Raw genomic sequence first — 15625 nt, forward strand, 5'->3', positions numbered from 1 at the left:
TGTTTGTGTGTAGAGATTTATTGCTTCTAATAATTTGGTATGGGCTCCCCAAGATTTCATTTTCGCCCATAGCTTGGATCGGGGTACTTTATCGAAGGCTGCTTTGAGGTCTGCAAAGCACGCATAGAGGATGTTTGATTTTGCGATGGCTTGGTTGGCCAGAAAGGTGACTTGCGGATATGTTCGTTAAAGTGCCCATCCCTGCCCGAAATCCTGTGTGTGTTTTAGGAATGAGGTTTGTGCTGCTGAACCAATCCTCCAGGTCTGCCAGCAAGTTTGTAGCGTACATTTTTCCCTCAACATTAATGAGCGCAATCAGTCTGTAATTGGATGGATCAGAGCGTACCCCTGATTTATATATGGGTTGTAAAATGCTTCCTCGCCAGGAATTCGGAATGGTGCTAGCTTCCAAGATGTGTGTAAACAGGGGAGTTAGATGGCCGGACCAAAAAGATGGATCGTTTCGGGAATAATGCATTTGGCAGGCCATTTGGCCCCAGTGGCCCGTCCAGTCTCAGGTGTTTTATGGTGTTCAGTACCTGCTTTTGTGTAATCTGTAGGTGTTGTTCATTTGGTTCTGACCTTGTTGTTTCCCAAGCTTCTGGATGGAAATGTTTTTATTTTTATTTTATTTTTTCGGTGGTGGAGTGGATTATTAGGTAGTGATGTGCTGATTTTAGTGTCTGTTTTCTCGTTGGTTCTAAGTTTTTGAATCTTGGGACTTGTTGTCTCACTGGCGTCCATCCCCATCTTTATTGCAGATTTGAAAGTATTTTACACACCTAAGAGTGAGGTCTTATTGTATGTGGCTTCGATGCATTTTTTAGTGCTCTTAGCGATCTAGCTGGTGGTTCAAGCCTTCCTCTCATACATTCACCACACAACAGTCCTCATAAAGGCTTGTAATTTGACAGTGACGCATTGCATACAGCAAGAGGGAAGCGCTCATTCTCTTCTGCTATCTCAGCTAGCACACAAAGCGTATGGCATTGTGCTTTTTTACTAATCACCCTTGCATGTTCATTTATTTTACTTCGCTGTCTAAATAACATTTGGGATTTTATGCTTTTTTCCCCCTCCTCAATGTACAGCTTTGTGCTTTCTAAAAGATGTCACGAAAATACAGGCCCATTTTCAAAAGTGTCTAGTATGCAATATTTTCCTGTGTGCGCCTTTTTAAGTTGTCCACTTTAAAAGCAAATTTCTTCTTTTTGACTCCTTCTCATAGCAGTTTTCTTTGAGCATACAGCTTTACTCTCGTAGTGCAGGCTGTTTAGAAAAGGGGCCTTACTCACAGCTTCCTTACTGTAGTATCCCAAGGAGGTGCTTCTTTGTGGGATTTTCTTTCTATAACAGCTGGGGCAACACTCTGCTATTACCAAACACTTCCCCTAACAAAAAGCCAGACTTGTTGGATTTGACAGTGCTTGCTTTTTATTGTATTTTGAGGTGAAGAGCATGGTCTCTACTGTGAGCTTTCATTGTACTTTACTATTTTCTATGTGATTATGAACTACTGTATTTAAAATATACCTATATGGATTTATAAGGATCTGTACTTGAATAGTGAAAATTGTCCATCATCTGGGTAAGATCAGCATAGATGTAAGGGAAATTAGCTATTTCAAATGTTATGTTTGACACATTTTAAGTGTGAGTGTGTGGGTGTGTGTGTGTGTGTGTGTATATATATATATATATATATATATATATATATATATTTTTTATATATATATAAAAATAAGTTTGATTCCTTCATCCATAAGAAGAATACTGATGTTTCACGTTTTTTTTTTGTAGGAGGAAAGCTGTCCGCAGTTCTATGACCCAGAGCCTTCCATAATACCAGTGGACTTTGAAAGGCGCATAACATTTAAAGGAAAGAACCTTGAACATTACCAGGTAAACTAATTACAAAAGCCTTAAAACGTTCATATCAACGTCATCCAGAAATGCAGCTAACTTTCAATGGAAAATAGATTCTACTAAAATACTAGTACAGGCCTGTACTATCTACCAGCAGTTGGCATCCAAGGTTGATCAGTCACCACCCCAATTTTTTTTCCATTTTTGAAAAAGTTTTAATTTTGTTCCTTGAATTTGATGCCTAATTAACTTGACACCTTAAGTGGCGGACTCGTTTTCCTACGTGGATGATTAGCGTTTGCTAGCATATCTTCTAGTTATACTAAGAATATTGATTTGCTAGTGTCACTTATGTCTATAGGACTCCATATCACTAACTGTATAATACTAATATAGCGCCTTGATGCCTTTGGGTAATAGCTGCGCTGAACAAATTCTAAATCAAATCAAACTGTGATGTGCCAGGTGTACCAAACAATGCATAGGGGGAGGAAACCTAATTTTCACTTCTGGTCAGCATATGAACCAGGCTCCCTCTTCAGATTTGTAATGGTCATTGAAATTATAGATTGAAGGAAAACATCTGTGATTTGTACACTGTAATGCCACCCCGTTTCAAATGAAGGCTGTTGCTGCTGGTTACCTTACTCTTCTTACCGTCCATCCTCTTCCTCGGCCGCTATGCACTTATTTGCAATCTCTAACATTTAGACTGCAGTGTCCATACTATTGCAGCTGGGTAAGTGTAATGAACTGTTCAATGCTGCTTCTACATATTCCTGTCTCACCCCGTTTTCCTTGCCCCTGTAGGACACAAAAGTGACGCAAAATTGCGCAAAACGTTTATTTGAAATTTGCTTTCCAGTGCAAAACTTGTTTTGTGCTGGACAGTAGCCTGAAAGTAATACAAAGTATTGATTACTGCTGATTAACATTACTTTTGTGCCAAGCGGTTGTTCCCTTGCAACCACCCTTGGTTTTTGATGCAAATCCCGATCTACTAAAAACAGTAGAGGGTGTTTGGCAAAAAATAATGGCCTCCAAAATGTTCCCGGCTTTGCATGCGGCCGGTACTGTACAGCACACATGCAAGGCAGAAAAGTTAAAGCATTTGTCTCACATGGTGTTTTGTAATGAAAGGCTACCCTTCCAGCACAAATCCTACGCTAGACATGATGCTGACACCATTGAACTAAGCGTGCAAAGGTGTGTGCGTGGCACTGCCAACAGCCTGAATGTGCATCAGCGCTAGGGAGAGAGTAGGACAGCGCTATGTCGGTTTAGATTTGGTGCGGTCTTGCTCTATTTCTCACACCTCAAGACATTTTAGTAAACATATCCCATACTATCATGAGACGGTTTCCCTGAGTTTGCCTTCTGTGGGCTCTGGGTAGAAACAGGAGAAGCTTTGGGTTCCCATTTTTCTATTTCTTCACTGTGCCAGCCTTGGCCTCGCAGCCACAGCAACAATTCTATTTAACCTTGAAAAACAACATCATGTTTAAACTGCCTGATAATAAAGAACGCTGTGACTTGCGATATTGTCGCCATCAATAGCCTATATCCTCAAATGAACACACCTTTTGATGAGGGGCTTACATTTTCAATGAATTTGGCTTAATGCAAAAATTTTAAAACCTAATTTCGGATTATTATGTTTCTTTATAGTCTCAAACTCTGATTTAGAATATCGAAAAAGTATTTTCAGGCGGTTGAAAGATCACCTCTTTAATAACACTTTATCAAAATGCATTGCCCATCCACAAACCATCTACCTCGCCTATCACTTTTTGACTTTCTGCAAGTCTTTGACCCTGTACAGCCTTACGCTGACTTTTGGCTGGGTTTACCCAATAGAATACCATATAGTTACATACATATATACAGACTCTTCCAACCTTTTTTTCATGAATGTACTCCAAATAATTAAATGTCTCAGTAATTTGAAAAGTGAGTTACTGATATTACTGTGGAGCTACATTTAAGTACTAAAATGCAACATTAAGACTTCTACTTCTCGATTCTAAGTTTCTACTATTGGAACACTTACACACCTGTCCTAGAGCAGACAAAAATGACTGCTTGTACCTGTGAATTCTTATACTTTAAGCTGCAATATTTTATATCGTACTGTATACTTCTGTTTTTTGTTAAACTTGACTTTTGAAGATACATTTATATATGAAACCATAAATATAAAGAGTAGTTAATGTCTTGAGTCTCTTGGAGGGCAACTAATTCAATCAATTATTTAACATGTTTGTTAGAAGGTCATGATAGGTGCCTTATTGATCCTTATAACTTCCTAATCTTAAATAACTGTGAAAGCTCTGACTCTTATTGAAAAGATATAAAACCACAATGTACATTAAGGCGCCACTAGTAAGGAAGGCCATTGATCCTAATACTGGTGGGATTTCTGACTCCAGAGACACTTGAACACCTTAAACATCATAAGCAGGACTGTGCCATATGGTACTCGGCGACTGGACGTTTTAACATTCAGAACCATTGGAGGATTGGCTGACCCTTTTTCACTCTACCTATTAGATAGTCCTGCTTTTGTCAAGACTGACCTTGGAGCCACAAATGCTCCACTCCAGTCCCATTGTCCCTGAGTGAAGCTACCCTTCTGTTTACGTTGCTAGTGCTTGCAATGGGGTGTTTTCTGTTCTGCATATCTGCCTTGATGTGGAAGGTGCGCAGGATCTCTGTTCACTGCATCTGCCCGTCTGAGCGGCCCTCCTTCAACCGTGTAAATGGCGGACCACTGCTAAATGGCATAGTATTCGAATATATGCTGAGTGACGTGATGCAGAGGACAAATGAAACTATTCTTCGCTATGGGATTCTGTGTTGACCAGCGCTTTTTTCCCCAAAGATATGGATAATGTTGAAATGTAGAATGTTGACAATTTCAGTCACCGAAATGGACGTCAGAAATAGCAGCTGGTACAAGCTTTCTGTCGCAACTATCAATGCTTGTCTAGCTGGTTCTCCCTGTTTAAACTAGAACATTCTATAATCAGTTAGTTAATGTTAAATACCTGAAGAGATCTCACTAAATAATGCCTACATTTCAGCCCTAAAACGCAAGCAGAGGGCCATTACTGGCCTGTGTAGTCTTCAGCAGTCAAATATAATGCTATTTTCAAGTTTTTCCCTGATCTAATTAAACGATGATATAGGCGCTTAATTGTGGCATTTAATGTGGTAGTAATCTACAGTTTGAAATTTTAATTTAGTACATCTTTTTATGCGAAGTCATATAAAGTAGGACAATAGAAATTTGAATTGCAGAAATTCAGACGTCAAGTGATTTGATGAAATTACTAGAAAGTATCTTTTTTTTTTGTAACCAACATGTACCTAATTAATCATCATATGTGAGAATAACTAGTCCCTCAGGTACAGTAATTGCTTGTGTTCCCGAAATAAAATCCTTATTTTAAGGATATTTACCTGTTTTAAAATGATTTATATTGCATTGTCTCCCATTCTTAGCCGTCAGTTTCTTCAACTCTTGTAACAAGCTTATTCTTCAGTTTACCAAGTGTCAGATTTGTGCGTGGTGTACAACATATCCATTCATTGCTCTGTCTGTCTGCTGCAGGGGAAAGTCTTCACACTCGGAAATGATGAATTTGAAATTGTAGGTGATGTTGCGGCGGACGGTGATACCTTTTCATTCAATGTCCCAAAGGTAAACCTTTATTAATCTAAAATTATTAGAATGTGTTTTATCTTGCATTTTGAGTACACTATGCACCAGTTTCTTAGTTGAATCCCTAGCCCACGTGGCTTTAAACGTTAATTCAGTGCTATTTTTATTCTGGAGTTATTCCTAAGAAAAGACTAGATAGAAGGTGAAGCCCATGATTCATGAATCACACATCTTTGCCTTTTTTTCTCTATTTTTTGTTTTATCTGCTTTTCTTTTTTTATACCTTGAACTGTATCATTGCCATCTATTGATGCCTTATGGCTCATAAGCTGAGTCTGTTGGCTCAGTGACCTAATGCGTTCACTGTAGGGTAAGAATTAACATCTGTTATTCAGTGCCAAGATACCCATCTGGGTGAAAATGAGCTTTATAAATTCACGTTATAAGTGGCCCCTTTTTATCTATAAAGATTGGACTAGTGAGCATAAGCTGCTGTGCAATTTTTTCAGTTTCTTGTATTGATTATTTCGTGGTCTTACTAGCGAGAAGTGCTTCAGTATGCATCAGGTGGATATTTTCTGTAGTTCGTTGGTCAGCTGAGGCCTGCAGCAGTATCTAGTCTCTGCCTCCACTATTTTTAGGTCTCGCCTACGCAGTGCTCATGCGCGGGCATTTAGCCGTCGCTCTTCTCTTTTACAAGCACTGCACTCGTGCTTGTGGCGGCATCCACCTTGCGGGAGCACGCAGCGGCGCACCACAAGGACAAGTGCAGTGCTTGAAAAAGTGAAGACTGCTCTCCCAGGCCTGCGTGCGCTCTATTGGTTTACTTTTGCTACAATCGCGGCACCCGCACTTTACGTTAACCATGTTAAAGGTAAAGCGTGGGTGCCGTGATTCCTACAAAAGTAAAGCATTGGAAAAAAACATATTTTTCTTTACTTTTGCTACAATCGCAGCACCCGCGCATTACCATTACCCCCACTGCAGGTGCGGGGTGGGGGGGGCTACTACGCCCAGGGTTACTCTTTTGTAGGAAAGTCACTTGGGCAAATAGAAGACCGATTAAGTTTTAATCCTCACTGAGTAGCAGGCAGGAAATTCTATCTTAAAATATCTTTTTGAATGTTTGCTGTAATTGAAGCTCTGTATCTGTATATGCAGTACATTGGTAACACGGTGCTGAGAACAGTTGGTCAGTTCCGATCATGTATCAGTGGTGAACCACCATCTATTCTGACAACCGGTGATAAAGCCTTATTCCATCAAACTCCAAATACACAATCGTAGTGGAATGGCTGATTTTTAATTTAAATGAGACAAGGGCATCATCTACATAAAATTATAAATAATACCTTTGGCTGCCTCTGGATGCTTGATCGTGCTTAAAGCCAAAATGGCTCGAGGGCAGATCTTTAAAAGAACTGTGGCCAGTGGACCATTGTAGAAAAATTGGATCATCTGATGAAAAGGCCTGACAGTGTGAAAGAAATTGTGACTTTAGAATACAGGTTGTACCACCAGACATGATTTTTCTAAATCCATTACAGTTACCAAATTAAACTGGCGAGGCAAAGCAGCAAGGATGTTAAGTAAGAGCCAAACTGTCTTTTTTTTATGTTTCCTTTTGATTAAATCAGTTTGATGCCTATGGACAGTAGTTGGTGGAATGTGAGGACATACAACTTTAAATGCAGACCCTGCTGGTTTTTTGTGTAGTGGGCCAGACAAGAAAGGGCAACTGAATCTAATTGTATCCAGAGGACTGCCCAGCTGTTAAGATAAATCCAAGCTTTTCTTTTAACAATTTTCTGTTCTGGTATTTTGTGTTTTGACGTTATGAGGTCAAATACTGTAATGTGGATATGTATTGATCTCTTTAAATTCCCTCATGCTGCTTATCTGAATTTTGTAGATTCTCTACAATGGAAGTGAAACCTTGCCTCTGAACTTCTATATCAAAGTGGGAGACAACAACATTGACAGCAAGCTGGATGGTAAGTCTTGTAGGTGGCAAATGCAAAACTGAAAGACTTTTCATTGTTGGAGTATCTTTTGACCATCATAATTGCCTAAGAGCCCCTTCCTTTCCATGTTGACTAAAGTTAGAAGCACCCTTGAGAAAAAAATTCTAAATGGTAAATTACTACTATAGCTATGAATTTTTCTATTTTTAAGACAATGAAAGAACTCGAATGAGAAACTTAAAACCACTTTAGAAACGTGCAAGATGAATTGTTATCAACAATTGAATAGCATACTTCTGTATCCTTTATATTGCCTGAAAAATGTTTTTCTGAATCTGTTCTCGGCTTTCTTGAGGACAAGAGTCAGGAATTTGCAGTCTATATATGAAATTCTTTGAGTGATATTTGGGGTCTGGAAGGTAAATAACCGAGGGCAAGTTTATATCTGCTCTCTCTTGTGTTGATTGACTTTAGTCCACTATAATTAATTTTTAACCTTTGGTTTTAAGTTTTGGTCAGTGACCCATACGCTTTAACTTCACAATCCACAGATGTGAGAGATTTTGTTGTCTTAGCATGGTGTTAGGTAGCGTGAGGGGGTAGTTTTGTTGTCTGCCGATATTGCCATGCAGGTATTTTATTTGGTCATAACGGAGCACTTTGAAGATATTTCTGTGATGGTTGCATGAGTGTACGACAGAAAGCATGTGTTTTGAGATATTAAAAATCAGGATGTTGTGTGTTTAAGCGCCTTCGGTTTTGAAGTTAGATGTATTGCATCAGGTGCTGATATTTAGTCGTTTCTGGTATTTTAGATGCTTTGCATTTGTTACACTACTATACATTGCTGTGTTAAGTCATTCAAATGTTTACTGTTTTGGTTTCTATTGTAGAATCTTATGTTATATTTATTTGTATAGCGCACTAATCACCTGAGAGGATATCCAGGTACTTGGACAGATGTGTAGGTGTGAGATCTCCAAGGTGCTTATACGAAGCACCAGGTCTTCAGCTTCTTGTGGAACTCAAGAAATGAGGAGGAGGCTCTCATGTGTTCAGGGAGGTTGTTCCATGTCTTGGGTGTGATGTAGGAGAATGAGCGACCTCTAGTTTTGCTTGTGCAAATGTGTGAGAGTGAGAGGTAGGAAAAGTGTAAGTGTCTGGTGGGTTGGTGAAAGTGTTTGTGGCTGTTCATGTATTCTGGCCCTGTGTTGTGTACGGCTTTGTATGTGTGCATGAAAAGCTTGAATCAACTGCGCTTGTGAATGGGGAGCCAGTGAAGCTTCTTGATGTGTGGTGTGATGTGGGTGCAGCATGGAAGGTCGAGTATTAGTCTAGCAGCTGTGTTCTGGATGGTCTGGTGTCTGTGTAGGAAATGTTTGGAAATTCCCGCATAGTGTGTGTTGCCGTAGTCCAGCCTGCTGGTGATGAGTGCTTGCTTGACAATCCTTCTAGTGTTCTTATCAAACCCTTTCGTAGCATGCTTGGGGTGTGTCAGCAGGAGGTTAATCCTGTATTGACTAAAGCAGTCCTGCTGAGCGTGTTGTCTTCCATGACCCCTGTATTTCTTGTTTGGTCTGTGGGTCCTAGCTCCAATGCTCACCAGGTGGAGTCCCATCTGGAGGTCCTGTTGCCAAAGACCTGTACTTCTGTCTTGCCAGAGATGAGCTGCAGTCAGTTGGTTGCATCCCGTCTGCTACCATGGTCATGCAGTTTGTGAATTGGTCCTGGTGGTGATTGTCTTGTCCATCAGGGAGAGAGTGAGTTGGGTGTCAACAGCGTAGGAGAGCGTGGTGATGTCTTGTGATCCGATGATGTTGGCGAGCGGTGTCATGTAAATGTTGAAAAAGGGTGGTGCTAAGGAATGATCCCTTTGGGACTCTGCATATCAGTCTCTTGGTCTCTGATGTGAAGGTTGACAGCCTGACCCTTGGGGCTCTTCCCGTGAGGAAGGAACAGATCCAATTGAGAGCAGATCCTTGTATGCCAATCTCTTGGAGTCTTGTGAGGAAGATGTTATAGGAGACCGTGTTGAAGGCCGCGGAGAGGTTAAGCAGGATGAGGGCCGCGGTTTCTCCTTGGTCTAAGATGATTCGAATTTAGTCAGTGGCCGTGATGAGTGCTGTTTTGGTGCTGTGGTTCTTTATGAATCCTGATTGAGAGTTGTCTAGAATATGGTGAAATTCAAGGTAGGTTGGATATTGCTTTTTGATAGCTGTCTCAATCACTTTGGCTGGATAGGGGAGAAGAGAGATGGGTCGAAAGTTGCTCAGTTGATTCTGGTCGGCTTTTGGCTTCTTGAGGATGGTGAGTTCTGCAAGTTTTCATACCTCTGGAAAAGTGGTGGACGTGATTGAGGTGTTGATGATGTTGGTTCGGTTGGTGGTAATGTTCACGGGTTGTAGATGCAGTGAAGACATGGTCTGTGGGGGGCCCCTGAGTGGATGATCCTCATGATTGTCACTGTGTCATTCTCGTGAGGGTTGTCCATTCGGTCAGGTGACTATCTTGGTTGATGATGAGGTTAGCAACAAGTTCTTTGGGGGTGGTTTGGGGTGCGATTTATTAGTTTAATTGTGGCCTTTGGTTGCTCCCTTTTGAGGTGTATGGTTGAAGGGACGTTGGATATACTATGCCCTGCATGTGAGTTGTTGAATGAAGGATAGTCTGGGCAAACATCCCACGTGGTGTTGCATTGGAACAGGAATTGTCCCTTTTGTGGGTCACATTTTGTAAATGCAATTGCACCGCCATGTTCTCCAGAGCATTCATGGGCTCTAATGAAGTTAATTTGTTGCTCCTGTAGCTCCACTGTAAGCCCTAAAAGATCCTGCGGTCCCTGTAGACGATGGCCAAGAAGAGAGTGGATCTGGTCCCCAAAAGGAAAAGAAATAGTGCAGAGGGGACCAAAGACCGATAACATGCAAAGCTGAAGCAGTGGTAGGCATTTAAAAGGAGGGGAGGCATCTTAGTAGGGGAAGTTGAGTGCAATGTGTCCCGGGCATGAGGCTACAGTCAACTGGTGCTTTGGGCCAGAAGACTGATCTAGGCACCTATAGTACATAGCTCCCAGTTTCAGTATAAACTGCCTTGTCTTGAGTGTGATAGACTGTGAAAAACTTCCCAGTCTAGAAGAGGGCAGGTGACATGCCCAGTGCTTTAAATTGTGTCCTCCTTGACTGTGCTCCACCTTGCTCAGACTGGACCCAGAACTGGACAGAAGACATTGGTAACAGCCTACAAACCTAAAAAATGTAGTATGGTGGGGAAGGGTGCATTTTGGGATGTGTAGCAGGAATGTAGAAGGGTAGTGGGGTCACTCTGTGGGGAAGGTGATGAAAGGAGGACAACACTGATGTTAGTAAATTGTGAAAGGAGACGACAAATCTTGCAGCGGCTACAGATGAGTAAATTATTAGGGTAAGGGAGCGTTTGCCCATGGCTACCTAGGGAAAGGGACAAGGATTGTGCCAGAGGGTATGTTACTGGAGCTCGTTCAAGGGGTGCAGTGGAACATTTTCAAGCTACGGTCCAGTGGAGGTAGAGTAGTCAAGGCTAATGGGTGGAAGGACCTAAGAGTGTGTGGCATGCAGCAAGTGGGCTTTGTGTATTGCCGTAGGCGCCTTCACTAGGTAGTGGAGAAAGAAGCACTGTTACACTCTGTCATGAGACCAAGGTTAGGGTCTGCAGAGGTGCAAAAGTGACATGGTGGTCAGGAAACAGATTGTTAGGGGTGAGGCTGTCCAGGAGTTCTCCTTCAAGAAAGAAAATGGCGTATTGTACCTGGGCATAGGTGGCAGGATGTAGGCACAAAATGGTAAACTCGGGATGTGGGAAACCATTGAATATCAGGAATGTGGTGTGCAGCACTCTGTGGACACGGGGGCTGAGAAACTGAAAGAGGGTACCCAAAGTACCACACCTGCGGGGGCTTGTTTGTAGGAGCCGACTGAGTTTGCCAAGGGACATCAAGCCAACCTGCTTCAACTCTCCCTAGCCTGCACACTTGCATGGCGTCGCCTCTCGGTGCTGTTTCCGAAGATCTAAAGAATGGGGGGGTGGTGAAAGGTGGTGAGTGATGGCACATTCACTGAAAATACCACCTGCCCAGGAGAGTACTCTCTCATTGTAACTAATGGCACCTTGACTCCGGCTTATTAGTTAACAGTTCGTCAGAAACTGGACATTTTTTGGGCCATATGTACAGTAGGGAAAGCCAGAATGCAAGCCTCCTGATGCAACGGTTGTCATTGCTGTGAGGCCATGCCCCACAGTGGACTATTCTGTGTCTAAACTCCAATCCGCCTGCCCCAACTTATGCAGCTGCTCAATGCTGGCCACTCCTTCTCCAGCAAGAAGTGATAACGGTTGTGTTTTTCACTGGTCGGCAGTGTAGGGAAGTCAATAATAATCACACTGGAAGATTGTGGTTGTAGACAAAGTTTATTCAGTCTTCACGTCTTCAATTTCAAGTCAGTAATGCAGCCAACAGTCCCGAGTCCTAACTCCCCACATTCTACATATTCAAGGAATAACACACTGACTCAATGCACGAGCTTGTCACGAGCTACAGACACAGCTGAGCGCTCGTGACAGCTCACATGAGCGTAAGTACATTCCCAACACACCTTCCCCCCTTAAAAAGAAAACAAAAAAAAACAATAATAAAAAAAAAATCAGTTCATCACAAAATCATTAAACCGAACAGGTAAACGATGAGAACGTAAAGCTCTAGAGTTGTCCGAGTTATATTCAGTATGTGAGTGTTCTCCATCATCTCTCTGTTCCCCAACATAAAAAAAAACATTGCTGTCAAAATCATCCATCGATTGGCCAGTCCCATTAAACAAAAACTCTGCCCAAATTCCACACAGAACCACCATCAACCCTGACGGCATTTCTAAAAACTTCAATAACTTTCCTTGGACTTGACCAAACAGGAAAACCTTTACTCACACCCTCTTTCCTTTTAATGCGAACGGAATCACCCACCTTAATAGACCGAGTGGAAGTGGAACCAATTCTTTTAACCATGTCATGTTTCATCTTATCCTTATATGATTGAACCCTGTGTTGAACAGCTTCAAAATCAACCTTCAAACAATTTTCAAAACCAGCCAAGTTTTTTTTAGCCACCTAGGAACTAACTTTGTACTAGGCTTCCGCCCTCTTAAAAGCTCAAAAGGAGTAACCAAAGTCACAGAGTTGGGTGAAGTCCTGTAAGCTAACAACATAGATTGCAATGCATTTCTCCAATTCAAATTACCCTTGATAGAAAGTTGTATGGCTTCTTTGATAACACGGTTGAAGCGTTCAACCTGGCCATTTGCTTCAGGATGGAAAACTGCAATCTTCCTATGAATGATACCGCATTTAACAAAAAACTCTTCCATTTCCTTGCTCACGAATTGCGGACCATTGTCAGTCACAACTTCCTGAGGAATGCCCTCTGCAAAAAATTTCATCTAAAAACTCTATCACCTGACGAGAAGTTACCTCTTTAACCATCTTGACCTCTGGCCATTTGGAATAATAGTCTATAAGGACAATACCAAAAGCTTCTTGTTTTGGTAAGCAACTAAAAGGCCCAATGATGTCTATTCCCAGTTTCCGCCAAGGACCTGAAGGTAAGTCAATGGGGCAAGGCTCTGGACGTAAAGCAACAGCTGTTTTGTCACTGTTAGAACAATAAGAACAAGAACGCACAAAATGGTCCACACAAGAGTCAATCCCTGGCCACCAGAAAGACTCCTTTAAACGTCTTCTGGTGAATGATATCCCCAAATGTCCCTCATGGGTAATTTCAAGTAGAGTATTTCTAATAGAAAAGGGTGGAACAATCTGGTCACCCCGAAGAATTAAGTCACCATCCACAGCAAGTTCTTCCTGAACCTTAAAAAAACCCATCATATTTCCAGATATCTTCCTCTGTTCTGGCCAACCGTTCATGAGATACCTCTTGACACTGCACAACTCCAAATCCTTGCTCATCTCTTCCAACCAAACATCCTCCTGCAAGGAAAATTGTTCACCACACACTAAATTGACATCAAGAAAAGTGAAAGCAACTTCACACTCCTCCTCGTTAATCACTTCAGGAGGATTCGTATCAGAAATCAGTCTGGACATGCAATCAGCGTGTACATTCGCCTTACCCTGAACATATTTAATACTGCACTGAAAAGATTGCAATCTTGAAGCTAATCTTGCAAGACGCGCCAACATGGTTCTGCCTCCACCTGGAGCCATGAGATACACCAAAGGCTTATGATCCGTTTTTATCAAGAATCTCGTGCCCCACAGGAAAGGCCTAAAGTGCTCAGCTCCCCAAACACAAGCCAATAACTCTCTTTCTATGACAGAATAATTTTTTTCGGCATCTCTCAAGGCTCTTGACGCATAGGCAACAACCCATTCTTTCTCACTATCCTTCTGCAGAAGAACTCCACCCAGACCAGAAGAACTAGCATCTACCATAATGATACATTTCACACCGACCACAAAAGGTTTAAGACATGGAGCATTCACAACATACATTTTCAAAGACTGAAAGGCATCTGTCATTTCACTAGTCCAAACGAACTTAACATTTTTCTTCAATAAAGACCTGAACGGGTCAACCTTAACTGAAAAATTTGGGATAAACTTAGCATAAAATTCGATGAGACCTAAAAAAGCCACAAGTTGTTCCTTTGATGTGGGCACGGGACCATTCGTGATGCTTTTAACATGATTTTTCTTTGGTTTAATTCCCATCCCACTAATAGTATGCCCCAGGTATTCCACCTCTTTTTGCCTAAATTTGCATTTGTCAAGACGTAGTGTAAGACCTTTCTCCGCTAAAGCAGCAATCACACACCTTAGATTATTATCCTGTTCTATGTCATCTTTTCCATGCACCAAAATATCATCTTGAAATGCTATGGCACCACTCAAACCCTCCAAGGTATCCTTCATTAGCCTCTGGAACACTGAGGCTGCGCTCGCCAGTCCAAAAGGCATGCGACAAAATCTATATAAACCCTCAGGTGTGAAAAATGCAGTTATGTTCTTAGACTCTTCAGCTAATACCACCTGATGATAGGCACTGGCTAGGTCAACACACGAGAAGACTTGTGCACCAGCTAAAGTGGAAACCATCTCATGAAGGTTGGGTAAGGGATGTGAATCCACCCAAATGGCACCATTGACACTGCGGAGATCAATGCATAATCTGAGTTCCCCAGTGGATTTAACCGAAATTACAATAGGGGAAACCCAAGGTGACGACTCAATTGGTTCAATTATGTTTTTCTCACATAAATCTTTTAGCATTTCTTTAAGTTTGACTCTATAGGATAGAGGAACATTCCTTACTCTATGCCTAACAGGAATGGCATTCTCATTTAACTTGATGACATGTTCGAATCCTTTATACCGACCTAAGGTACCACTGAAAACACTAGGAAAAGATTTACGTAAGTTCTCTACTAGCAGTGAACTATCCCCAGCAGCATTTGAAACATCCGATGGTTGTACAACATAAACAGGAGGGTTAGCTCTGGGATCAATTTTCATCCCTAATTGGTGTTGGTGTGGCCAACTTAAAAGTGATAACCCAGATCTTGACACATACATTTTTCCAGATATGTGTCGGTCAGAAAACTGTATGATTGCAATAAAATAACCAATTAGATCAATTTTGTGGCCTGTATAGCCGCCAGGGGATACATCAGATTCAAGTAACTTCTTATTCGGAAATTTTTCTTGAAAAACACTTAAAGAAATAATGGAATACCATGCACACGAATCTACGAACATTTCCAAACTCACATCAATTGTTATAATACAAGATGGAAATTTAGTGCAATCTCCATCCTCACATACATTGATAACAGTATTAACTTGAAATGTTTCTTCATCATCCAATTGATACCCTTCGCAGCATTCATGTATACAATTCATCTTCCCCGGTAATGACCTACAAAATCTTGTAAAATGGCCCTTCTTGTAACATTTTGAACATGTCTTCCCTAAGGCTGGACAATTCTTACAATCCGCTAAGTGTCCATCACTTCCACACCTAAAACATAAAAGTTTTGAAGATTTCCTCTCATGTTTTTGATTCCTGAACTTGTTATCATTTCTAGAA

At 41.4% G+C, this 15625-nt stretch overlaps 1 protein-coding gene across 3 annotated transcripts in view; it reads left to right on the top strand.

Moving 5' to 3' along the window:
- The window catches only part of PLXNB2 (plexin B2), a 629238-nt gene that overhangs the window by 452449 nt on the left and 161164 nt on the right, over nucleotides 1–15625 (top strand). For all 3 annotated transcript variants that reach the window (XM_086967392.1, XM_086967395.1, XM_086967394.1), the window contains 3 exons: nucleotides 1801–1902; nucleotides 5480–5569; nucleotides 7443–7524. In XM_086967392.1, the coding sequence (XP_086823518.1) occupies nucleotides 1801–1902; nucleotides 5480–5569; nucleotides 7443–7524 (274 nt within the window). The remainder of the gene's footprint in view (nucleotides 1–1800; nucleotides 1903–5479; nucleotides 5570–7442; nucleotides 7525–15625) is intronic.

Source organism: Lissotriton vulgaris, chromosome 1_1, assembly GCF_964263255.1.
Source record: "Lissotriton vulgaris chromosome 1_1, aLisVul1.2, whole genome shotgun sequence".
Classification (NCBI taxonomy): domain Eukaryota; kingdom Metazoa; phylum Chordata; class Amphibia; order Caudata; family Salamandridae; genus Lissotriton; species Lissotriton vulgaris.